The sequence below is a fragment of the Pangasianodon hypophthalmus genome, chromosome 14, assembly GCF_027358585.1.
Source record: "Pangasianodon hypophthalmus isolate fPanHyp1 chromosome 14, fPanHyp1.pri, whole genome shotgun sequence".
NCBI lineage: Eukaryota > Metazoa > Chordata > Actinopteri > Siluriformes > Pangasiidae > Pangasianodon > Pangasianodon hypophthalmus.
Window position 1 is genome coordinate 24,400,027 of NC_069723.1, and position 26,847 is coordinate 24,426,873.

The following is a 26,847-nucleotide window of genomic DNA, read 5'->3' on the forward strand; positions in this document are numbered from 1 at the left end:
TAATAAAGTTTTTTTTAACATTTTTTTATTTGGATAGTTAATTATTGCTAACTGTTGTTGATTATAGATTGTTAACATACTGTGTAATGCGCTCAGGATTTAATAATAAATATAAATGCAATGTTTTTTTTTTTTTTAAGATTCAGTTTTGTGTATTTCCCAATAAACGTGCTGACTACATTTCCCATAGTTCAATGCGCCAATGTGGGCGCGAACTTCCGGGATAAGTTTCAAGGTCGCTTGTTAGCGAAACAAAATAAATAGCTCTGCGGTGGTGAATTAAGTGATTTATTTCATTTTAGACTCATCTGAGTCAGACTTTGTCAAATTTAATCAGGATGTCTTGTCCAGTGAGTCAGCCTGGTGAGCACTTCCGGTTTATATTTTAATGTTTTGCAAAAGTGCACTTTTGTAATTTTGTTTTATAAAACTTGCGAAATTATTTCTCATTTAGTTAGTCTATTAATAAGTCGAAATTAATGCACTGGTATTGAAGTAAATTTATGTTTACAAAGAATTTTTGTTTGGAATTTGGAGCTACTCTTTACTCCCTGCGTGTGTGTATATACAGTGTTTCTCATTTCAGGGGAAATTAGCTAACCCCTGCTCCAAAAGTCGCCACATGACGCCATAACCCAATTTGCATATTCATTGAGTCATCATAATTTGTTTTGCATATCAAAACGTGTTACATAAAGGAGGAAGATTTACTGAAGGCACTTAGAATTAGAGTTTTGTCAGAATATCTAAACTTACTTATGGTAGGAAGAGTTAGTCTTTGGTCACGGCACCATAATTTACTTATTTACAAAATTCTATAATTTCTTATCAAGAACGCAGATTAAATGAGCAGTGGTAGTGCAGAATCAGGAAACAGACATGAAGGAAAAAGTTAAGGATGGAATGACTCACTTTTATTACTGTAAATATCACCAGGAAGAGAGCTTAAAATGAAGAACAACAACAGTGGTGATCAGTGATTGGTCTTTGGGAACAATGGTGATCAGTGATTGGTCTTTGGGAACAATGGTGATCAGTGATTGGTGGATGGGAACAATGGTGATCCGTGATTGGTCTTTGGGAACAGTGGTGATCCGTGATTGGTCTTTGGCAATAATGGTGATCGGCGATTGGTTGTTGGGAACAATGGTGATTGGTCTTTGGAAACAATGGTGATCAGTGATTGGTCTTTGGGAATAATGGTGATCAGTGATTGGTGGTTGGGAACAATGGTGATTGGTGATTGGTCTTTGGGAACAATGGTGATTGGTGATTGGTCTTTGGGAACAATGGTGATTGGTGATTGGTCTTTGAGAACAATGGTGATTGGTCTTTGGGAACAATGGTGATTGGTCTTTGGTAATAATGGTGATTGGTGATTGGTCTTTGGGAACAATGGCGGGCAGTGACCATGTTGGTCCGTCTTGGGCGCTGCAACAGGGTCAGAAGCCATGACTCATTACAGGAAACCATTTAACCGATTTTCTATATCTACATTTCCAAGAGTAATTATTAGAGCTAAACACTTTTTAATTCCGTTTTCTGACCTGCAGCAGTGGATCTGAACCCGGCCATGCTCCCTCTGGAGTGGCTCTTGGGAACGTGGGAATCGGACGAGCCCGGTCAAGGCTCCTTCCCCACCATCTCACCTTTCCACTACAATGAGACGCTGTATTTCACTCATGTGGGACAGCCAGTCATCAACTTCATGTAAACCATTCAGCAGATTTCACTAATAATACATACACCATGAGAACACAGTCACATGATGATGATGATGATGATGATGTCACTACTGATAATCCGTGTTTTATTTATTTACATCTTCTCTAAATATCTCACCAAACAATCCTCTTGGAATATCTTCACAGTAGGCAAACTGTATTATATCACTATGTTAAACAATATTTTTATGATAAACACTACACATTGTGCTATTTAGCATTGCTGGGGTTGAAATAGAAAAAAAAAACAAACATCAAAGTAAAAATCTGATTAAATTTGTATAATTCCCCATGTATGAGCTGTTACTATAGAGACAATCCTATATTTATTAATATAAACCTCTTTCAGTAATTTCATATAAACACCTTTGACCAATCAGAATCCAGATTCCAACAGTGTTATGGCATAAACATATGTTTTCTCAGGTTTAACGCTTTCCATGCTGAGAGTAAAAAGCCACTTCACAGAGAGAGCGGTTTCATCCGGATTCAGCCCGGCACCAACACCGTGGCCTTCATCATCGCTCAGAACTTAGGTGTGGATCCTGATCCTTAATTCAGAACCTGGCACTACAAATTCAGTTTCAGCTGCAAGCTACTGACAGAGCAGATCAAGCACACGAGTTTATTATTAACTTCCTTAAAAAAAAAAAAAAAAAACGAGGAAGCGTTTTGCTATTTAAGTGTCTCTCATGACAGGTGACAGATCACCTCAGCAGGAAAACAAACTCTCAAACTTCTGAGTGTTTCAAACGACCCCAAATGGACATCCTGCATCTTTTCAAATCCAGATGTATAATAGAGGACTGCTGTAACATTTAAACATTTTATGTTAGTAACACACGTATGTGTAAAAAAGGTGACTAAAAAGCAAAGCAGTATTCCTCGCAATGTCTTACCCCTCTAGCGGGAAGCGTTGTGCCGTTGTAGGAAAATAATCCACGCCACATACGACCCCACGCCAAGCAGACGAGTCTGGTGTATACTTAACGAGCAGCATTGTTCACACACTCACTGCGTATCTTATGTACACTCACTAAACAGCTCGTCAGCGAAAACATCCCCGTCCCTCAGGTTTCCGAGTCGAACTGTAAAATGTTTAGCGATTTCATACACAGCGATGTTAAACACACTGACGAGCTCTGGCTTTCTGTATATCTTTCCACCGTCGTTGTGATTGTCGTCATGAACTTCGTCTCAAATCAAAATCTCTGACCTAGGGTTAGCATTTGCTAATCTAGAAAATCCAGAAGACTGATACACAAACAGAGCTTTCAGTAGGTTTGAAAGCTACATAAGAAGTTTTAAAAATTCGAACACTACCTGTAACAGGAAACCCGGTTAGTGTTAGTGCTCAATAACCGTATAGAATAATACATAAGTGTGTGATGTGAAACACAATGCTAGTGTGTTCAGTGGAGGTAGATGGACAGGAATATTTGTCCATTTTTATCGCTGGACTATGCTAGTGCAGCGTGTCAGGGTAGTGAAGACTAAAAGAACACGTACACGTTGGACTTCTGATCAGAAGGTCATGAGTTCACCTCCTAGTGGACGCATCAGGAACTACAAGCTGCATTCTCTCAGTTTCAGAAAGAGTGTGTGCCAGTTTATAAAGTTGCATGCTAGCATGAACTGCAGTAATAACTAGCCATGTGTGTGTTTTTACAGGACTAGTAGAGATTGAGGAAGGTGAGCTGGAGGGACAGAAACTGACTCTGCAGAGCCGAGCTTTGGCCAGGACATCTTTCGCCAAGCAGCCGTACGTCCAGCAGGTCCGTCTCGCGCTCTTCTGGTGGAGGAGTTCTAACTTTATAACTTTTGCACATAACCTTTATAACTTTTACATTTCTTTACTCTGATCTTTCATCAGATCTCCAGGGTCTTCCAGCTAAGATCAGACGGGAGACTGGAGCAGACGGTGTTCATGGCGCTGGACAACCAACCCCTGACCCAGCACTTACACATCACCTACCGCCGAACTTCCTCATCTCTGAAAAGCCAGCAATAAACATCTCTCTCTCGCTCACACACACACACTTATCCTACATTCACACTAGCAAGCGACAAAATTTTTTTCATTTTCTACATTCATACGTGCATGAAACATGCGATTTTCACACTGATCAGTTAGCGTTAGATGCTATATATAGCTACCTCCATTTCTCATCAGAGAGTTCAAAAAAAAAAAAAAAAATGCTGGACAGGCCACGCCCACGAGCGACTTTGTCACTTGCTAGCATGAATGTAGGATTAGCTGAGTGTGGCAGGGAACTGTGGTGTTTAGGGTCATTTTGAGGAAGCATTATGTGTTTGAACTGACTTAAAATGTTAAACATGATGATTTTTGTGAAGTTTGTGTGTCTGAGAGACGGAAATGTAGCTATACGAAATTACAGCCGTAATAAATCCAGTGGAAATAGAACCATTAAAGGGGTGTTTTGGTGAAATTTACAGTGTCGTCTTAAATTTCATCAAACAGCTAAGGCATGTTCGGTGGTTAAAGTGTACTTTGTTACGTCTTCATTACTTTGCGCTGGAGGCTAACGTAGCTAACGAGTGACGGAGGTCCATCTCCCCCAAAATCTCACTGATGTGGTTTAGGACGCAGTGGAACTTACGCTCATCTCTAAACATGAACAAAACACTAAAATGTTATGGAGGCGGCCATCTTAGAATGTAGATTGGTACAACTCCGCCCCCTTAGGCCCCGCCTCCCAAAGTTTGATGGTGGCACTGGAGCAGGAAGTGATGTGAATGATACTCGAAGTTCCTTAAATTGTCACTGTTTTATAAAAGTGTTTCTATAAAAGCAAAAATATTTTCCGTAAATACAAACGCTTTTATAAAATAGCAACAATTTAACATCCTTCTCTTGTCTTATGTCCAACCTTCATTTTTACATCACACATGAAGAAGTGATGCAGAATTTCATTATTTTTGCTTTATGTTTGAACCTGTTTTTGTTTTTTTTCTTCAGTTTGAACAGGAGGAAATTAATACTTATTCTTAAAAAAATAATATTTACTCTTAATTTGGGTTTTCTGTAGCAATCTGTCACAAACAAGCACAAGTCAAAAAAAAAGCTGAGCATTTAAATCTAATAATTTAATTTTTAAAAAACCTAAACGTTTAAAAACTTGAACGGGACAAAATGACAAAAAAAAAGGGGTTTGAATATTGCAATTGGAATTATATTAAGATTTATTTTAATATAAATTCTGAGTTACTGTTCACTCAAATTAATGAATACGGGTTTACAAAAAAGTGCACTTAATATGTGAATAAGTCTGATTACTGAAATATATATTTGCTGTATAACTGGAAGTGGGTTTAGTTTGTACAGAAACCCTGATCTCATTAAAAACTCATTCTTTCAAGATATTATCTCAGTATTTGAACGTAATGTCTCAATATTGATATAGCACGTCATTACTACTGCACGATTATAGATTAATTAAATAATCAAAACTTCTAATTATTTAGAATTTACATTTGTTGACATTTTTAAACAAGTACATTAAATTCAGACAGTGAAAATGATCCCTTAATATCCGAGATAACACGGAATAATGAGATATAATGAGTTAGATGACGAGTTCAGGGCTTCTGTATGCTTCACGTTTTGTGGTTTTCTGGACTGAAGGGTTAATAATCTCTACATGTAGGCAGCTTTCTTTTATTTTTGTAAACACTGTTGTACTTTATTAGTATTATAAGCTGCTGTATGAGTGCTGAGTGACGAATAATGGAATATACTGTAATATTAAACACACTAAACAGATTAATAATAAACCATTAAAACCAATGAAAACTCTCCTGATGTCACGTCCCCTGTTTACTGTAAACATGATGGAAAATGCGATTAGCACAAACAGGGTAATGATGATGAGTTAAAGAAACTAATAAACTGCTTCACAAGCTTTTTTTGGGCTAATTTTTATTTCTGTTACGGCACAAAAGCCTGAAACATGCCGTAAAGAGATGGCATAGCGCAGTCCTCGGCACACTGTATAAATTATTTACAGAATTATTTCTATCTGAAAACTAGTCTTCACGTGTCTGTGTGATTCAGAATGATCAACACACCCTGAGTGCAAATTTGTAGGAAATCAGCACATAGGAAAAGTTACAAGGGGCCGAGTTAACAGTTATAACTCTTCCTACACTTTATTTATCAAAAATCCAGCAAATTGACATCGCAAATGTGGAAAAATTCAACTCGCATGAACATTTACAAGGGGTTGGGTTATAATTAAGAATTAGAACTTCAAAATCAAATTGAAGTGTTTTTTTTATTCATATACTGCATAAAGGAAAATACTTTTTTTTTTTGGTTAAATTTACCTTCAGATGCTTTACTATGGGATGCTTTTTAAAATATTGAATAATTCTACCTAGCTAGTCAAACTACAGTTAAAAACATTTGTGGTTTATGACTAGACTTATATAAAACTAAATGTAATATTGAGGAAATACTTCACACAGGAAAAATAAATAAATAATCCTAATATCTTAATATAAAAACACAGATCATTACGATCCTAGAATGAAACATTAGATATTATCCACTTTTCCTCATCTGCTGGTGTGAACACAGGATTGAAGATTCCTTGTGGTGCCATTTTGCTCATTTCACCGTTCTATCCTACGTCCGTTCAATAAATTCTATTACAGCGATAGAAATTTGAATGTTTATTGTAGCATGCATATATCAAACGTGCTCAAACACAAAGCAAAAGTGCAGCATGGTTCTCCACATCAGTGTGAGAAATCAGATAATAAATAAAAGTTCATTCATGCAATAAAAATCAAGTTAAAAGTTAAAAAAGTCATCACTCAGAACAAACACAGTGTTCACACGGTATAAAGTCAGTCAGTGTTGGATCCAGACCAACACATGAGCAACAAGATTGCACTAAAATATATTTAAATATTAATATATAAAAATAAATATTATTTAAAAAGTGCTAAAAACAGAGACAGCCTTGAAGACAAATCACTTTCTTGACTCAGGTAAGGGGCGTGGCTTAAAGGAGCTTAGAAATAATTTGTAATATTAATATATTTATATTTCTTATATGTGATTATATAGTGCCACTAGAAAATGTAGCTTTCTTTAAAACTCAGTCATTATTATATGCTGTGCATATTGTTGCATTTGCACAGAATGTGTGGACCTGAAGCTGAGCACTGATTTTAAGAGTGTAGTACAGAGTGGAGCCACTAGAGGGCACAACCATCTGTCCATTTGGAGAGCTAAAGAGGTAAAATGTCCTTCATGCCTCACAGTTACTTCATCAGGTAGATGTAGATCATCTTCACAAGGTGTCTCCAGGTCAGTACGACTGATGAGAGCCAGTGTGTTTGAGTGCGCCTCTCTACGTTCCTCACACACTTCAAAATGTCCCCCTGAAAAAGACAGGAAGAGTCCAGCCAGGTAATCAGACACGTTCCCTGTTAATGAGCTGTGGCAAGTCTTACTGACTCTTCTCCAGAGAAAAGGGAAGGAGGACAATATTCTGAATACACTTAGAAGAGATTTCTTATACAAAAGAAGTTGTCTTTGGTCACAAACTAACTATTTACATATTTTTAAAAAACTCTATAATTTCTATCAAGAACTCAGATTAAATGAGCAGTGGTAGTGCGGAGTCAGGAAATAGTCATGAAGGAAAAGGTAAAGGATGGAATGACTCGCTTTTATTACTGTAAATATCACCAGGAAGAGAGTTTAAAATGAAGAACAACAACAATGGTGATCAGTGATTGGTCACTGGGAATAATGGAGATCAGTGATTGGTCTTTGAGAATAACAGTGATCGGTTATTGGTTATCCGCGATAATGATGATCAGTGATTGGTTGTTATGAATAATGATGATCAGTGATTGGTTATCGGGAATAATGGTGATCAGTGATTGGTAACGGGGAACAAAGGAGATCAGTGATTGGTCATCTGGAATAATGGAGATCAGTGATTGGTCATCTGGAATAATGGAGATCAGTGATTGGTCATCTGGAATAATGGAGATCAGTGATTGGTCATCTGGAATAATGGAGATCGGTGATTGGTTATCAGGAATAATGCTGATGAATGATTGGTCATTGGGAATAATGGTGAGATAGTATCTCATACAACAGTTAAAATGTTGTAACTTTCTTGTACATTCTACTATAATTTTTTATGCAACAGAGGAAACATACAATTTTGAATTGCATAAAAATAAATCATAAAAGATGAGGAATTACCCATCCTCCTCTCCTCCTGAGCCAGGGCACTAGGCTCTTCCTCACAAACTCCCCTAGACTCTCCTCTATAGTGTGCACTACAGCCGGACACTCCTGTCGCACACAGTCCACCGCCAGACCACCAGCAACCGCAAAGATGGCCACCACTTTCCCCCACGTGATCCCTGACAGGAAGAAATAAAGCAATAATATATTAATAATTCAATCAATCAGGACAGTTATTAATTCAAATACAGCACTCAGTACTGTGCAGTACGGCTGGAACTAAGATTTCCGTCATCTTCAGGATAGAGGAGTTCGCACTTTGTGGGTTCTTGGTAGTATTCAAAGTACTGAAAGAATACTTATTATAAACAGCTTTGTCCTCCATTTTGTGTCCATTTTGTCCTCCATTTTGTGTCCATATTGTGTCATATGAAGTCTACATTATGACTCCATCCCTCACCCACCCTCCAAGTGGACCTCAACTTTCACTGGAGCTATCAGAGCGGCTCGTAAGATGGCGTCAGGGGTTCCCTGAAGGGAAACGGTAAGTGTAAGCTGATCAGGACGTGTTAAAATGAGCGTTCAGGGTTTTAGACTAAGAGCAAGTCGTCCTACTGTGATGTAAGATTATCTCGGGCACGTCCTCAGTACCAGTCTCTGTGTCCTAGAATAGGAGATGACGGAATAAAAAAGTTACGAGGTTGTGAGAAGAGGGCAGTAAAGAAAAGCTGCCAAGGTCACAGAGCAGCACATCGTTTAGGGAAAGAGGACCTTTTAGAGAATCGAGTCCTGAGCCAAGAAAGACACGCAGAACCACCAGTGCCAACAGCGGACACGCCGCACAGCCTTATATGGCCTTATCTGAAAGAACTTTCCAGAATATTACATCTGAATAAGGATGGGTTTGCAGTTCTTATGCAGAGTAACTTATACGGTTAAAGTAATTATTCTTCATCATGACACAGTGGTTAAAATCATTTAATAAATTACTCAAGAAAGGGGGTTTCCCAAAGTGGTCTACAGGGACGTCCCATTGATGCAGTTTTCAACAACTGCTTTACTACAGATGGACTTCGAGCATCACTGAGCCTGAATTCTCAACTTCTGTATCCATTTTCTAATTATACATTAAGTCTTCAGATCTTTCTGTGAATGTTTTATGAATTTTATGGGTTTCGTTCACAAGAACACCTGAAAGAATCAGAAAATAACAATTTCTCCCTTGAAAATTAAAAGGTGCTGGAATATGTGAGGGTTTAGGAAGAAAGGATTCACTGAAGTTATTTCACCAAATGTTTATTTTGCAAAAAAATCCTATTTAATTATGTGCATTATATTAATTATTAATATAAGATGTGTACATTAAAAACGTATGTGGCTGATTTCATTGTTTTGCTGTAGTAAAGAGGTGTTATAAGGGTAAACGTAACAAGGTTAAACCTTTTAAATAAATATATGATCAGCAACCTACCGAGGGAGAGGATTTCAGTCGCTACAGAGAGAAAAGCATCCAACACCACAGCCTCCATCGCCACCGAGATATTCAGCTGCTTGGCGATGTTTCGATAGACGTGTGGCCGCATGTTCTCCAGTTCATCACCTGGTAAATAAAGCACAGGAGATTTCATATTAAAAAAAAAAAAACACTCAACTGAGAGTAGGCTGAAATTAGTTTCATATCATAATGACTAATTTTTAATCCCATTCTACAATATTAGGACAATATTGCAGCATGTTGTAGTAGTAGTTGCAGCAGTAGTCATCACTGTAACTAATAAAGTCTGAATGGTCAGAATGACAAACTCTTAAAAACAACAAGAAAAGGAAATCATAACCCAGAGAGCATGTACATCTGGGCCAAATGTGAGCCATATATGCTTCATCATACCTACAAAGTTTCTCAGGAATTTCTCTTATGGGTCACTTCTGGCATTGAGGTACATGGCATTGATGATAATAATAATAATAATAATAATAATAATAATAATAATAATGTGGTTGCAGCAGGGGGCGGGGGATAATTGTTGTTGGTCCAATCACTGATTCCATTTCTGAAAACTGTATTTTAAATTTTTTACTGCAGTTTAAGGAGACAGACACTGATCGATTTTGACATCACCTGTGAAGATGAGCCGCGGATGATGTAGTTGTTCAACTTCAGCTCGAAAAATGTTATTTGTTAGAAAAGAAATATTGCTGACAACTCTTGAACAAGACATGATCCATCCAAGCGGTCTTTTTTTTCCTTTGGTTAAATGTCTCATGTAATGTTCCACTTCCTGACAGATTTATCTTATGACAATTTACCTGTTTATGCTGCTACTGAAAAAAATGTTATTGATAAAAATACAAGTATCCCATATATTTAACCTACCCACAGGTAAAATAAGATTCATGAAGGCTTGGAGGAGTTTTGGTTAAGATCTGGGGTTGCTTCAGCCATCTGTAGGCCACATAAGAGCCAGAGATCAGTCCTATAAACATACCGTGTAAGGCCCAGATGTGGGCCGTGTTATCTTTATTTAATAAGGCTCACGTCTTGTAGAGGCGTGGTTGTGTTTTGGTGGTGCTCTGGCTGGACAGATGTGAGCCAGATTTATGCCATCATTCAGTCCTGTATGCTGTTCATGTGCTCCACATCTAAGCCAAAGGAAATCTGCAGACTGGGAAGGCATTTGTTCTTCAGTAACCTTACAGATGTCCAGGAGAGCTTACAGAATTGAAAGGCTGATGGATGACTTGATTTTGATTTGTCTCTGAACAATGACTGATAATAATAATAATAATAATAATAATTATTATTATTATTTCCCATCTTTACATGCATGATGAATTGTACAGTCAATAATCAGAAGACGTTAAGTGACAGACAAACGTTACATTTGATGAAATACTGAGAAAAAAAAAGGTACTAAACTGTATCATTCCTTGTCTCTGGGGTTTTTACCATCAAGCGTCCACCTTTTATTCCTTTACTATCCATCTTTCACCCAGAAACCTGCATGCAGTGTACACATAAAGATTTCCTCTGAAGGGAATGAATAGGTCCAGTCTTGTACTTTAAATCTTGTTTTTACAGTACACTATATCCACATGTCCAGGTGAGAGCTACACACTGCAGGTAATGAAGATGAAGGTACGAGCCCAGTGAGAAGGAAAGGTCCAGATTACACCCTGAGAGTGAAGGGATGGAAACTCTTCTGTCTTTCATATCAAAAAAGAAACATGTAGCATAGATGTAATCATTTCATATATAAAGAAGCACTAAAGACTTGACTGAATTAATTAATTATGTAGGTTTACATTTGATCTTTTGCTTGCGGATTTTATTTCAGATTATTGGCACATATTTAACTCCATACTTCAGAATTCCCTGCTCAGTAATCCACCCATTTTAACCGCATGAACGGTTAGTTAATGAAGCTTTGTTACTGCATCAGACACTAAACTCGTCCAGGCTCGTGAACAGGATCTGAACCGTCAGCTTTCTTACCCAGCTTGAGGAGCACCAGGGCTGCACGCGCGAGAGCTGCAGGAGCCGCGCGAGGAGCCGCACGAGGAGCCGCACGAGGAGCCGCCTCCACCCGGGACCAGCTCAGTCCTTCCCGAGTTACTCTGGAGTACATGAACTCCCGGCACAGCACTTTAGCCTGGAACACCAGCTCACTTTCCGTGGGCACTTGCTCCAACACCTCCATCACTCCTGCGGAACAGCGCTTTCAGTGTCTCCGAGCGGTTTCAGCTCTCAGCTCTCACAGGCCATGCTGGGTTTACTGGGTTTACTGGGTTTGCTGGGTTTACTGGGTTTGCTGGGTCGCTTGTCAGCAGCTCGGCTTCAGGACTGAGCACAGACAGCCTGCAGCTTCATGCCACTCGGAGGGAGAGAGGAGTGAAGCTCCGGTCCGCTTTATGCTCATGAGGGGGCTCTGGTTTCCAGCAGCTCTGCTCAGTGCTCCTTTAACACGCCGGTCGGGAACAAAAATACTTTTTACGCAAACGTTAATTTCCGTTAATAAAACAATAATCTGCTACCAAAATACTGAATCATTTCAGAGAATAACGCCGGAAAAAGATGTTTTATTCCCAGAACTGAGGTTTTCTTCCAGGCAGGATTTCTGTCTTCTCAGGCAAATCAGTGGAAATGGCATGTGAGGTCAGTTTGTGCACAGGATTGAGGTCTGATTAGCAAACACTGCTGAACGGATTGAGCTCCATTTCAGTCCTCGCTGATTCTCCTGTTCCTGTAGATCCTCACTGATTCTCCTGTTCCTGTAGATCCACTGACTCTCAGTCCTGTTCCTGTAGATCCTCACTGATTCTCCTGTTCCTGTAGATCCTCACTGATTCTCCTGTTCCTGTAGTAGATCCTCACTGATTCTGCTGTTCCTGTAGATCCACTGACTCTCAATCCTGTTCCTGTAGATCCACTGACTCTCAATCCTGTTCCTGTAGATCCACTGACTCTCAGTCCTGTTCCTGTAGATCCTCACTGATTCTCCTGTTCCTGTAGATCCACTGACTCTCTTGTTCCTGTAGTAGATCCTCACTGATTCTCCTGTTCCTGTAGATCCTCACTGACTCTCTTGTTCCTGTAGTAGATCCTCACTGACTCTCTTGTTCCTGTAGTAGATTCTCACTGACTCTCTTGTTCCTGTAGTAGATTCTCACTGACTCTCGTGTTCCTGTAGTAGATTCTCACTGACTCTCGTGTTCCTGTAGTAGATCCTCACTGACTCTCGTGTTCCTGTAGTAGATCCTCACTGACTCTCGTGTTCCTGTAGTAGATCCTCACTGACTCTCAGGCCTGTTCCTGTAGTAGATCCTCACTGACTCTCAGGCCTGTTCCTGTAGTAGATCCTCACTGACTCTCCTGTTCCTGTAGTAGATCCTCACTGACTCTCCTGTTCCTGTAGATCCTCAGTGCACAGTTTACACTCTTCCTGCTATGACGCACTCACTTAAACCTCAGTGAGAGTGTTAATGAGCTGATGAGTTCAATCAGACGTGTAAGGATTGTGTAACGCAGCTCACTGCTCATGAGTTCTGATGTACATTTCATTTTGAATGGATTGTTTTGAAGATTTTTATGTTCACATGAACCTGAACTAACCTGTATAAAAAGCTTATTTTGGGTTTGTCTAAAGCAATTCATCAGCAGGAGGTGAGCCGTTCATTCATGCTCTGCTGCTGCTGCTGGATTAAATCTAAAATTATCTCTGTCTTGTCTTATTTTTAACCCGCCCTGTCAAGAGGACATGTTTAATCCTCATTAAAATGGACTCAGTTTAAAGAAACAGTCTCCATCTCAGCAGATAACAGTGTAGCTGAAGAACACAAGGCAGTTTATTTAAGAGTAAAGTTTTTAGTAACGAGTTAAAAAATAAAATTTCATCATCATCTTAGACTGTGTGTGTGTTTAGTGTGAACATTTCTCACTTTTACATGTACAAGGAATTTGTGTGTACTTGGTGCTTAATACAGTAACAGTAAAATAAAAGAAATAATAATAATAAACAAAATATAGAAATATAAACATTTGGGAAAATAAAAATAGACATTAACTGTACGTTAGTGCAGGAAGTGGGTCAGTGCAAATGCTCACAGTTTGAAGTAAGAAGGTGCAGTTTAGCAATCTGAGTTGTGTGTGTTAATGTAACGCAAAAGTGGGGTTTTGCGTTAATGTAATGTGTAATGTCCATGGAGGCGGATAAGAGACCGTGGTGGGTCCTGGGTATTGTCAATGAGGCCAGTTGCAGATGGAAAGAAACTGTTTTTATGGCGTGAGGTTTTAGTCTTGATGGACCGCAGCCTCCTGCAGGAGGGAAGTGCCTCGAAAAGTTTGTGTCCAGGGTGAGAAGGATCAGTCACTATCTTACCTACCCGCTTCAGTGTCCTGGAAGTGTACAGGTCCTGAAGAGGTGGCAGATTGCAGCCAGTCACCTTCTCAGCAGAGCGAAAGACACGATTGGTGATGGAGGAGGTGAGTATGGAGGCGTAGAAGTTACACTTAAGAGAGATAAACTGCTCCATTTAAATCTTTGTTAAATCTAAAATTTCGATTTTAGCCTGCTGTGTGATTATTTAATGTTGTCAATTACCTCATTTGTATGAACTGGTTGTCATCATTAGAACAAACAGGTGACAGATTATTTGATTATAAAATAATTCTTTGTTGCATTTCAGAGTATTCAGTTTAAAGTTACGACTGAATGCATTTAAAGAGATATGAGACATCTCAAAAGTGTATCACACGTTTACAGGCTCATGTAAAATTTTACTGGAAAACTGGAGGGTCAGTTGTTGGGCATGGAGCCCTCTCAGCCCTGGGCAAAAAGAGCCGTGTGTAATATCGCTCCTGGCAGACGAGCGTCCTGTCCACGTCCGTACGAAGCCGTGTTAATGGACTCCAACACAACAGATCTCCCGTCTGACTCCTGAAGACTGCGACTGATGAAGGCCGGGGTCGGACCTTACACAAAAATGAATGATTATAGTGGTGGGCAGTTTCATTTTACACTAGTATGGATTTGATTGTGTGTTTTAATAATAAAAATATCAATAATAAATTAAAATGCATGGAACTTCACTGATTGACAAGAAAAAAAAAAAAACAACAGAAAGGTTTACTGGCCTTTGAGGTTTGGAACAGGGGACATTTTGAAGATCTGAATGAAAAGGTAAAGAGTAAAAAAAGTTTTTTTTTTGAGTAAAAGCACAAATATTACATTTCAATAATACTCCAGTTAAGTACATCTCTTCCAATGTAATACTTATTTACCCATATCACATGGCTTTAAGATACACACACACACCACTGTAGTAATCACGGTGACTGTGAGAAACAGGTGTGAAGTGTTTATGAGCTCTGCAGCATCACCCCAGTGAGTGATGCTCTGTGTGCTTCTTCTCAGACACACAGTGAGCTTTTTAAATGATTTAATATTTTCCAAGCCAGCCTCAGAGTCATGTCACAGTGATGAAGGAATGCATGAGAGTTTAACATCTAATTTCCTGTTGAAGCTGTAAGTCTACAGAGTATTTTTTTTTCAGTGTGCCAGGACGTGTTTTTCAGTTTCAGTGAAATTGTACAGCATTGTTGATGATGTTTTAAAACTTGCACATGATAAAAAAAAGGAAACATGTGCATGATGATATGTGTAGAGTATGAAGTCTGTCATTTAAATCATTCTTGATTAATTTCTCTCAAACCAAAACAAATTTACACTGTAAATCTGAAACTCACTTTCATTATTCTACACATTTTAAACAAACAAACAAACAAATAAATCAGTCATTTTACTGCGAAGGAAAGGACTCTTCTCTCAGGAACTCCAACTCCCACAAACCTCACTCGACTGCGCATGCGCGTCTTCTCTCACCAGCGCCGTTCTGCGCATGCGCGTCTTTCCGCACTGTTATTTTTTTTTGTCCTCACGTAAGCCGCAAAGCAACAAGGCTGAGCGAGGACTCGCCCCGACGCGCTATAACGGCTTATAACGTCTGAGGACACTGACAGTGTGCTGGAGCGCCGCCGTTCATGGAGTTAAAGGACACCTGAGCGCGTGAATATCGCCGGGTTTGGACAGAAAGAGAGCGGAGGCCGAAAACACGGCGGAGAGGCGACTGTGCTGCTGGAGCTGCGGCTCTCTCTGCGCCTCTCTCTGCGCCTCTCTGCCTCTGTCTGCCTCTGCCTCTGTCTCTCTCTACCTCTGTTTCTGGCTCTGACTCTCTCTACCTCTGTCTCTGCCTCTCACTGACCCTCTCTGCCTCTCTCTCTGCCTCTGCCTCTGCCTCTGGCTCTGACTCTCTCTACCTCTCTCTCTGACTCTGTCTCTGCCTCTCACTGACCCTCTCTGCCTCTGTTTCTGCCTCTGTCTCTACCTCTGTCTCTGCCTCTCTCTGACTCTCTGCCTCTGTCTCTGCCTCTCTCTGACTCTCTCTCTGCCTCTGTTTCTGCCTCTGTCTGCCTCTCTTTGCCTCTCAATGATTCTCTCTCAGACTCTCACTGACTCTCTCTGCCTCTGTCTGCCTCTCTCTCTCTGACTCTCCCTCCTTCTCTTTACCTCTCTCTGCCTCTCTTTCTCTCTCCCTCTCTGCCTCTCTCTCCGCCTCTCTCTCTCTCTCTCCCTCTCTCTCTGCCTCTCTCGCTCCCTCTCTCTCTCCCTCTCTCCCTCTGCCTCCCTCTCTCTCTCTGCCTCTCTCTGCCTCTCTCAGGCTGCAGGGCTAAAACGCTGGACACTACACTGCTGCACACTGGTGTATTTGAGGGAATAAAGGGCTGAAAGCTGCCCTGAGCCTTCAGCATGGCGCACCTCCGGGCCATCAACCAGGTAAACGGGCTCCGTCCCAAATCACTCTCTCTATCACTCATACAGTGCACTAGCCATCATGTATCCGTCACTATGTAGTGTGTCTATAAAGACAATAAGGTTCAGTGCCTCAAATGTCTTCCTGATCTAATGAAGTGACAGCATTTCAGTTTCATCATTTTACATCCTATCTAGTGCACTAACATAGGAAGTGTGTCATGTAGCTTTCCTAATGGACATGTAGTGCACTACATAGGGTGCTGTGTCCTGAATGTCTTGCTTATTGGACATGTAGTGCACTACATAGGGTGTAAACGGCAGCATTTGATACCCTATATAGTGCACTAGCCATCATTTAATCATCACTATGTAGTGTGTTTATAAGGACAATACGGTTTAGTGTCTCAAATGTCTTCTTGATCTTTAAAAAAGTGCACTAGATAGGGTGCAGAAGTGACACTTTCATCATTTTACATCCTATCTAGTGCACTAATATAAGGAGTGTGTCATGTGACTTCCCGTAGTGCACTATTGAGAAGGTAGGACGTAGACAGGAGGGAACTAAAGCCCGGAGTGGACATCTAGTGCACTTCACTGCGAGGTTGCTGAGCTTGGTATGGTTTGTAGTGCACTATTTAGGGTCCAGGAGCCATTCTCTCATACCGTATGTAGTGAATACGGCTCTGAATATGTATAACTGTATAACTCCTGTCAGGTGCAGAATCCCAAACAGCTTGTTATTAGATATATAGTTCACCAGCCATAATTTTACACCCTATCTAGTGCACTAACATAGGGAGTAAGGTGCTGCATGTCATGTGCTCCCTTTTGGATAAATAGTGCACTACATAGGGGATTTGAACTCATTACTTTTGTACCTTATTTAGCTATTTAGGTCCTGAATGTCTTCCTTTTGGACATATAGTGCACTACATAGTGTATCTAGGGAGTAGTGTAGATTGTATGGCTCACAGTGCACTATTTAGGGTGTAGGGACCATTCTTCATTCCCTGTGCAGCCCAAAAGTCCTGGATTGCTACCTATTAAACATAGAGTGCACTACATAGGGTGTAGACGGCATTGATGTGTACCCTGTGTGTGGAGGAAGGTTTTATATATAACGCTAGGCCATTGTTTCATACCCTGAGTAGTGCAAATAGCTTCATATTAGATGCATAGTGCACTCTGTAGGGTGTAGGCCACTGAAATGCTCATGATTGGATAAACAGTGCAGTAGAAAGGTTGTTTAGTCTGTATATAAGGTGCTGAATGCCAGCTGGCTTAAAATGTAGTGCACTAGATAGGGTGGACATCGAGTGCAAAAGCAAGTTTTTTAAAACTCTGTGAAGTCACTATTTTAGAAAGTAACTTTCTGAATCCAAAATGAGTTCCTATCGGACATGTAGTGCACTAGATAGTGTGTAGGAGCCAGGCGTAGGGTGTAAGCAGGAGCAAGAGGGAGTAAAAGGGTGCCAGAGGGCAAAAAAGGGTGTAGGAGGGTGCAGGAGGGTACAAGATGGTACAAGAGGGTGTAGGAGAGCACAGGAGAGCACAAGAGGATGTAAGAGGATGTAAGAGGGTGCAAGAGGGCACAAAGAGGGTGTAAGAGGGTGTAAGAGCGTGTAAGAGGGTGTAGGAGGGTGTAGGAGGGTGTAGGAGGGTGTAGGAGGGTGCAGGAGGGTACAAGATGGTACAAGAGGGTGTAGGAGAGCACAAGAGAGCACAAGAGGATGTAAGAGGATGTAAGAGGGAGTAAAAGGGTGCAGGAGGGCACAAAGAGGGTGCAGGAGGGTACAGGAGGGTGTAGGAGGGTGCAGGAGGTTACAAGAGGTTGTAGGAGGGTGAAGGTGGGTGTAGCAGGGTGTAAGAGGGTGCAAGAGTGTGTAGATATCCCAACTGCTATAATATAAAGTACCTCAGATTTGAAAAATGCTGTGTTCCAAATGGCTGTTACAAAGGGACCTACAAAGGGACCCTTCAGAGTTCTGATGGTAGTAGGGTACAGGATCACTGCAGAATGGAACACCTGCCTCTTATTCGTGTGTGTGTGTGTGTGTGTGTGTGTGTGTGTGTGTGTGTGTGCGCGTGTGTGTGCAGAACGTTCGTCTGGACCCAGAGGAGTACTTCACTAAGCAGGAGCGAATTGGGAAGGGTTCATTCGGTGAAGTCTACAAAGGCATCAACAACCGCAGTAAAGAGGTGGTGGCCATCAAGATCATCGACCTGGAGGAGGCCGAGGACGAGATCGAGGACATCCAGCAGGAGATCACCGTCCTGAGCCAGTGTGACAGCCCCTTCGTCACGAAGTACTATGGCTCCTATCTCAAGGTGCGCACACACACACACACACACACAGAGCGGTGCTACATTAGTGAGCTAAAATGTATCTACAGAAATCGGCTGTGTCTCAAACGCTAAATAGTGTTCTCGCTCATTCATCACATGGAACGAGACTTTTTTTAGTCCGGACCCCGACTGCAGGACGTGATGCAAACTTTTTATTTTTAAAATTTAATTATATTTATTTATTAAAGTTTTTAAAGTTTTTTTATTTTTGTATTAATTTTATTTTATATTATTGTATTTTATTCAGGCTAATAGATTGACCCGTGAGGCACGCCCTGAGCCAGAGCGCTGCAAGAAATCGACATATTCTGCATATTCAACATATCTCTGGTGCAATGAAGGAAAAATAAATAAATAAATAAATAAATAAATAAAACAATAAAATAAGTGCGAGATACAACACAAACAAAACTAGTTATTTCTATTATTATTAAATCAGTTATAATATTATTTTTAAACCGTTTATTAAGCAATGTGCTCAGGTGATTTCATGATTTTAAAAAAAATTAAGATTTAATTGTAGGAATAGTTTTAGGAATATTTTGTAAGCCCCGCCCCTTTCTACACGCTGCTCAGCCAATGTTTTGTTCATTTCTGTACAGTAGTGATGGGAATTTCGACTCCATTTACTCAGATCATTTGATTCACTAGTAAGAGTCAACTCATTTGAATCCCAAATAATTCACTGACTTTTATTTTCCCCTAAACTGGAGATATTTTGACCAGTGATTGTTCCTGATTGACACACTATGTCTGGAATTGTTTAATAAATTCTTACTCTACCATCTAATGAACAAATTAACATTACATTTATAAAGATCTATTTAAATTGTTGTAATCGTTGTTATCATGTGTCTGTGCTTCACTAAAAAGATTCATTTCCATTAACATATTCAGGATGAAATATACTAACTCTCTGCATCTACAAAAAAGTCGACTCTCAATGTTCAGCTAAATGATTCGGCTCAAAGAGTCGACTCTTTCGCAAATGACACATCGTTACTGTGTAGTGCGAAACTGATCTAAAAGTCCAGATTTTTCCCCGACTCGGGTGAACAGATGTGAACAAGGCGAGATTGTTGATATTCTGATATTTTAGATTAGATTAGATTCAACTTTATTGTCATTGTGCAGAGTACAAGTACAGAGCCATTGAAATGCAGTAACTAGAAGTGCAAATAGCAAAATGTCTGTAATGTGTGTGTGTGTGTGTGTGTGTGTGTTTTTACAGGGAACTAAACTGTGGATCATTATGGAATATTTGGGAGGAGGATCTGCTTTAGATCTTGTAAGTAAAAAGAAAAAGATTTTTTTGTCTTTATATAGAAACTGCAAAAATAAAAGTAGGATATAAAATAAGAGACTGAACTTGTCCTTGTGAACGTGTGTGTGTGTGTGTGTGTTTTGCAGCTCCGCCCTGGGCCGTTGGAGGAGACCTACATCGCCACTATTCTTAGGGAAATTCTGAAGGGTCTGGAGTATTTACACTCGGAAAGGAAGATTCATCGCGATATTAAAGGTGACGCTCGTGAACACACACGTGGTGACGTACAAACGAAAGTGTTCATGCGCTGTCATTTTAGTTACAGAATAAAAAAATGGCGGTCGCAGTTTTTACCTAACATCAGCTGGCACTGGGATGTAACGTAAATGGCATGTGTCCAAGTTAAACATCGGAAATGTTTGAGTGGGCGGGATTTAAGAATTTGATTGGCTTGTGAAATGTGGCAAACCAAACAAACACACTCGTTAGCGGAGATGAAGGAAAAGGATGAAATGTCTGTACATGCAGCCTGGAGCAGAAGAAACCTCGCAAACGTCTCAACGTTTTACTCCTAAAATAATAATAATAATAATAAAAACACCATCTCCAGACACCTGGTTTTAAGTTGTGTGTATGGTACCACTAAATGAAGACGGGTGCCAATATTTTTAATACTTTAAGAAGATGTTTGAGTGCAAACTGCAACAAAAAACACAGTCACTTCTTGTACTGTGTACTAAGGCCACTACAGTGACGGGACAGGTCCCTAAATCCACCGTGGGAAATGAGGACGTGCGGTCCGTGTGTTTGACCAATCAGTGATCTGCAGCATTTCTAGCTCCGCCCACATGCCTCTGTTTGGTTCTTTTGTTATCGTGCATGAAGGGGAACTAAATTCAGAAATTCAGCACAACCTGTGGGCTTTAATGTGTAAAAGCCTTGTAACACACACTAGCTTATCTGTGTGTGTGTGTGTGTGTGTGTGTGTGTGTGTGTGTGTCTCACAGCTGCCAACGTGCTGCTGTCTGAGCAGGGGGACGTGAAGCTGGCGGACTTCGGCGTAGCCGGTCAGCTCACAGACACACAGATTAAGAGGAACACGTTTGTGGGAACTCCGTTCTGGATGGCCCCGGAGGTCATCAAACAGTCGTCCTACGACTTCAAGGTGGGTCAAAGGTCGATTCGGGTCAACGGCTCCGCCCACACGCACACACATTCTACATGAGGTGTATTTGGGTCGCTTTGGTTACAGTAGAACTAAATTTTTTTAAAATTAGTATTTGTATTATGAAACAACAAATGGTGATAAAGCTGTAGCAGTAAAATAAGAGTGAAATGTAATCTGTAGACGCAGAGCTCGTCGTGGCGCGTGCTCACACTGATTTAGAGAAATATACGTGTGTACGCGCTGAACAACGCAGCGCTCTGAAGGTTAAACTCCTCTCTTCATGTGCAGGCTGATATCTGGTCGCTGGGCATCACAGCCATCGAGCTGGCTAAAGGAGAGCCGCCGAACTCGGACCTGCACCCCATGCGTGTGCTCTTCCACATCCCTAAAAACACGCCCCCTACGCTGGAGGGCTCCTACAGCAAACCCTTCAAAGAGTTTGTGGAGGCGTGTCTGAATAAAGACCCGCGATTCGTAAGTATTCACGCAGGAGCAGGTTTCCTGGTGTTCAGTGGTACGCAGACGCTACAGAGAATATTCCTCCTCTCACACAGAGACCCACAGCTAAAGAGCTGCTGAAACACAAGTTCATCACACGCTACACCAAGAAGACGTCGTACCTGACGGAGCTGATCGACCGCTACCGCCGCTGGAAATCTGAGGGCCACGGAGAGGAGTCCAGCTCCGACGACTCGGACATGTACGCCAACTGTCCGTCCATCCGTTCGTCCGTCCGTCCGTTCATCTGTCCATCTGTCCGTCCATTCGTTCGTTCATCTGTCTGTCTACTCAGCTGTTCATAGATTGATTGATCCATTCATTCATCTATGCATCCAACCATTGACCCATTCACCCATCCATCCATTAATCCACCTCTGTTTGACCCACCCACCTATTTATATACCTCTCCATCCATCCATCCATCCATTCATCCAAACAATCTGTCCATCCATTTACACACCTATCCATATACCCATCCACTGATCCATCCATTCATCCATCCATTAATCCAAACATACATCTGTCCATCAATCTACCTCTTGGCCCATTGATCCACCTGTCCCTCCATCCACTCATCCATTCATCCACTCATCCATTCATCCATCCACCTGTTCATGTCTGTCCATCCATTCACCTACCTATATATCCATTCATCTGTCCATCCACCCACTGACTCATCAGTCCTATGACCTATTCATATATACATACATCCATCCATCCACATATTCATATATCCATCCATCCATCCATCCACATATTCATATATCCATCCATCCATCCATCCATCCACCCACATATTCATCCATCCATCCACCCAACTGCATATTCATATATTCGTCCACAGATTCATATATCCATCCATCCACCCATCCACATATTCATATATCCATCCATCCACCCATCTGCATATTCATATATCCATCCATCCACCCATCCACATATTCATATATCCATCCATCCACCCATCCACATATTCATATATCCATCCATCCACCCATCCACATATTCATATATCCATCCATCCACCCATCTGCATATTCATATATCCATCCATCCATCCAGCCAGCCACATATTCATAAATCCATCTATCCATCCATCCACCCTTCCACATATTCATATATCCATCCGCATATTCATCCATCCAGCCATCCATCCATCCATCCACCCTTCCACGTATTCATAAATCCATCTATCCATCCATCCACCCATCTGCATATTCATATATCCATCCGCATATTCATCCATCCATCCATCCACCCTTCAACGTATTCATAGATCCATCTGTCCATCCATCCACCCATCTGCATATTCATCCATCAATCCATCCATCCACCCATCTGCATATTCATATATCCATCCATCCACCCATCTGCATATTCATCCATCCATCCATCCATCCACCCTTCAACGTATTCATAAATCCATCTATCCATCCATCCACCCAGCCACATATTCATAAATCCATCTATCCATCCATCCACCCATCTGCATATTCATATATCCATCCACATATTCATCCATCCATCCACCCATCCATCAGTAAATCTGTCCACCTATTGATATATCTTAAATATCATATATATTTGTATATTCACTGATCGTTCAGTCATGCGTCTATCCATCTGTTCATTTACGCTTTGATTCTTTCATCCATGAACCTATCTGTCTTTGTCAATTAATCTGTCCATCCACTAAGTTTCCTCCATCCGTCTGTCCACACACAGCTTTAGAGGGAAATACCGTCACTGACTCTGTCGCCTCCATCATGATGGTGTGCTGAATTTTGTCTTATTTCATTTCATATTTCTTTACTTCAAATCACTTTTTTGGCGTGTAGCGTAGCATCATGTAGCGTAGCGTAGCATCGTGTAGCGTAGCGTAGCATCGTGTAGCGTAGCATCGTGTAGCGTAGCGTCGTGTTGATATTAAGTGAATGTACTGAGTAAGTTTTGAACTTGCCCATCAGTCTGTGCATATTTATTTATGTTATGTATCGAGTTGGTATTTAAGTCTGATCTAGTTTTCGAGGAGATTTTACGCCAAGTCCTGCTTCTCCTCTTTTCTCTCGTGAACAGGGACGGAGACGGTGACGAGAGGGACCAGTGTCCTATGTGGACGTTCCCCACAGTGCGTCCCAGCTCCATGAATAAACTACAGAAAGACTACACTAACACAGACTCGGAGGTGAGACACGACCTCACGCTTGTCTTTAGTTTTAGGCTCAGTAAGCTAAACGGGGAGTGATTTGATTGGCCGATTCAGACGCGATACAAATATGTGTCATTTCCCCCAAATTAGCACCGAAAGGCCGGGCTTTAAGCCTTCCTGTGTCTCAGTTCCTTACTGTCCTTAATGGCCAGACAGCATTGTTCTCACACACACACACACACTTGCCTGCGTACGTTTTGTATGTCTGAAGTATTATCAGCTCTGTCCACTAGGGGGCAGCTGAGAGTCCAAACAAAAAAACTCGCTAGCGCTCAAATATCTTATCGTGACCACTTCCCAAAGTGAAAGTAAGGATTCAGATGATTCACAGTTTTGAGTTTCTGAGTTTATGAAGATGACGTAAAAGTGATTACGTCACACACTCACTAAAAGGGATAACACACACACACACACACACGACAGCTGTAAAATCCTGTATATCCCTGAATAAATAAAGCGGTTCAGGAAGCTGGTATGATGTGACTGATTCTCCACGCAGGCGGCGGAGACGGTGAAGAGGCAGCCGAGGTCTCAGTGTCTGTCTGCACTCGTCTCACCCATTTTCAGAGAGGTAACACTCATCTACACCTCCATCTTAATATCAGACTCAAACGCCGGATCTGAAACAGCCATAACACCGGAGCTACCAGGCTAATGTCGCTAACACATCATGAAAGCTAATGGCTACCAGTTAGCATTGTGTAAACTGCACGTCTAAACCATCACACACTCGCCGCTGTAACGCAGCTTACACTGCCTTCATAGTCGCTATTAAAAATATGCAAATCAAACATGCATTTCTAATCATACATAAGTTTAAAAGTTTAGGCCACGCCCCCTTTTTAAAAAAAAGCTATGCATAGTTAAGTGGCATAAGCAATCATGTCATCATTTTATATTTTTAAATAATGAACAACTAAAACTCAACCTATCGTCCAAAAGCTAAAAATAAAAACCAGTTATATTATAAAATAGAATATAAATACAAATAATTGGAAAAATATTAAAAAATTAACAAACTAATTAACAAATTAATAGAGAAATAAGATAACTAATTTAGTGCACCGTGCTAAACTGGTAGCTATAAACTTCCATTTCTTGTTAGCCGCAGTAGCCTCGCATTAGCTTCGCATTAGCTTTGGATTAGCCTCACAGTAGCTTCGCATTAGCTTCACATTAGCCTCGTATTAGTTTCAAATGAGTCTTGCATTAGCTTCGAATGAGTCTCGCGTTAGCCTTGCATTAGCTGCGCATGAGCCTCGCAGTAGCCTCGCATTAGCTTCGCAGTAGCCTCGCATTAGCTTCGCAGTAGCCTCGCATTAGCTTCGCAGTAGCCTCGCGTTAGCTTCGCAGTAGCCTCGCGTTAGCCTTGCATTATCCTCGCATTAGCTTCACACTAGCTTTGCATTAGCCTCGCATTAGCTTTGCATTAGCCTCGCATTAGCTTCGAATGAGTCTCACATTAGCCTCACTGTAGCCTCGCATTAGCCTTGCATTAGCTTCGAATGAGCCTCGCATTAGCCTCGTGTTAGACTCGCATTAGCTTCGCAGTAGTTCTCAGTAGCTCCAGTGCAGAAGTAAAGAAGCTTCTGATGCTGAACACGTCTCGGCTCATTAATTCGTGTGTGTGTGTGTGCGCGTGTGTGTGCGCGTGTGTGTGCGCGTGTGTGTGCGCGTGTGTGTGCGCGTGTGTGTGTGCGCGTGTGTGCGCGTGTGTAGTTAAAGGAGAAGCGGAGGGCGAGCGGTGGAGGAATCGGGGCCATAGAGGAGCTGGAGAACGCCTTTAACCTGGCCGAGGAGTCGTGTCCCGGCATCTCAGACCTGCTGGTCACACACGTGATGGAGAGAGTGTGTCGGTGAGTTCCACTCCACTCCATAAATATTGGCGCCCTTTATATAAATTGTATCGGTAACAGTGAACAGTGTCGCTGCTACAGTAAAATGCTGAGTGACGGAGTGGTGTGATGAAGCGCAGTTACTGTTACCACTCTGACGCTGATTCATTTCCTCTAACAGCACGTCCCTGAGTGTTTTATTCCCCTTACACCACAGCAACTCACCAACATTTACGATTTCTTATTTATTATAGACCAACATTTCTCACTTACGTTATAGCAGCTATAAACAGTCGTTCCCTCACCAGCCTCGCTTTCTTCTCTCTCAAAACGACGCAGAGAAACCGCAAAGAAGCCTAAACTCCTCTGTCCTGAAGATGTCGGAAAATTTACAGTTAGAGCTTTACCTCTGACTGTTAGCACTGACACTGGAGACTCCTTCCATAAATGCTAAATAATTCACCATATCAAAGATTACACGGTTTTAATTCATTTATGTGGAGCGTCTGCTGTACACGTCCCTGTGAATGAGCTGTTGCTATGGAAACGAAAACGTATTACAGCGAGCGCATTAATATAAACCTGCGCTACTGTCAGAGCTGCTGTTATAGAGAATTAATCAACACCTTCTGACCAATCAGAGTCCAGAACTCAGCAGCGCTGTGGTACAGGTGACTGAGATTATTATTATTATGAAAAATTAGTGGAACTTTGTGCTTAGTCACTTCCTGTTTTTTTTTTTTTTTCCCCTCCTCAGGTTTGCACTGAACAGCAACGGAAACACGACCCCGTCGTCACGGTGAAGCCCCTCCTGACCCCGGCCTTGACCTCTGACCCCTGCCCGCCTGCTCATGACCCCCTGGTGCACCCCGTGTTCCCGTTGTCTCCACCGTGCAGATGTTTTAATGAGTTGTAATGAAATATTTTTACAGGTTCTTTATAGAGCGGAGATATTTAAGAGACAAAGCCATGCCACTGAGCTGTGTTCACCTGTTACACCCCTTACACCCAAATCCTCATAAAACCTCACACACATCTACATTCTGCCTCCGACCTTTATTCTAACTCTGAATTTCCAAATTATTGTTTACAATTTACTACTGCTGAGTGAGCTCTCTACCTGTCAATCACAGAGCAGGAGGTGTGGAGGTGTGGCCTCCACCTAATAGCAGTGATATAACTTGTTAGCTACTTTATCAGCTGCTAGCTATCTGATATTTAGCTAATGGTCTAGCTAGTTTAATGACCATCTTCTA

General features: G+C 41.2%; 3 protein-coding genes across 3 annotated transcripts; 2 read left to right on the top strand and 1 right to left on the bottom strand.

The window, feature by feature from the left end:
- Nucleotides 1–197: 197 nt before the first annotated feature.
- thap4 (THAP domain containing 4) lies at nt 198–4,174 on the top strand. The gene is made up of 5 exons (XM_026935036.3): nt 198–363; nt 1,554–1,710; nt 2,151–2,260; nt 3,396–3,499; nt 3,598–4,174. Exons 1-5 carry the CDS (start codon nt 339–341, stop codon nt 3,733–3,735), a joined length of 534 nt encoding a protein of 177 aa, XP_026790837.3. The 5' UTR covers nt 198–338; the 3' UTR covers nt 3,736–4,174.
- Nucleotides 4,175–6,406: 2,232 nt separating this feature from the next.
- bokb (BCL2 family apoptosis regulator BOK b) lies at nt 6,407–12,435 on the bottom strand. The gene is made up of 4 exons (XM_026935033.3): nt 11,453–12,435; nt 9,431–9,559; nt 7,975–8,138; nt 6,407–7,136 (listed from the first exon to the last, which is right to left on the bottom strand). Exons 1-4 carry the CDS (start codon nt 11,655–11,657, stop codon nt 7,017–7,019), a joined length of 618 nt encoding a protein of 205 aa, XP_026790834.1. The 5' UTR covers nt 11,658–12,435; the 3' UTR covers nt 6,407–7,016.
- Nucleotides 12,436–15,367: 2,932 nt separating this feature from the next.
- Nucleotides 15,368–26,630, top strand: stk25b (serine/threonine kinase 25b). Its single transcript, XM_026935029.3, has 11 exons — nt 15,368–16,289; nt 18,366–18,596; nt 19,846–19,902; nt 20,025–20,133; nt 20,886–21,043; nt 21,335–21,520; nt 21,601–21,746; nt 23,624–23,732; nt 24,256–24,327; nt 25,476–25,612; nt 26,349–26,630. Exons 1-11 carry the CDS (start codon nt 16,263–16,265, stop codon nt 26,392–26,394), a joined length of 1,278 nt encoding a protein of 425 aa, XP_026790830.1. The 5' UTR covers nt 15,368–16,262; the 3' UTR covers nt 26,395–26,630.
- Nucleotides 26,631–26,847: the final 217 nt, after the last annotated feature.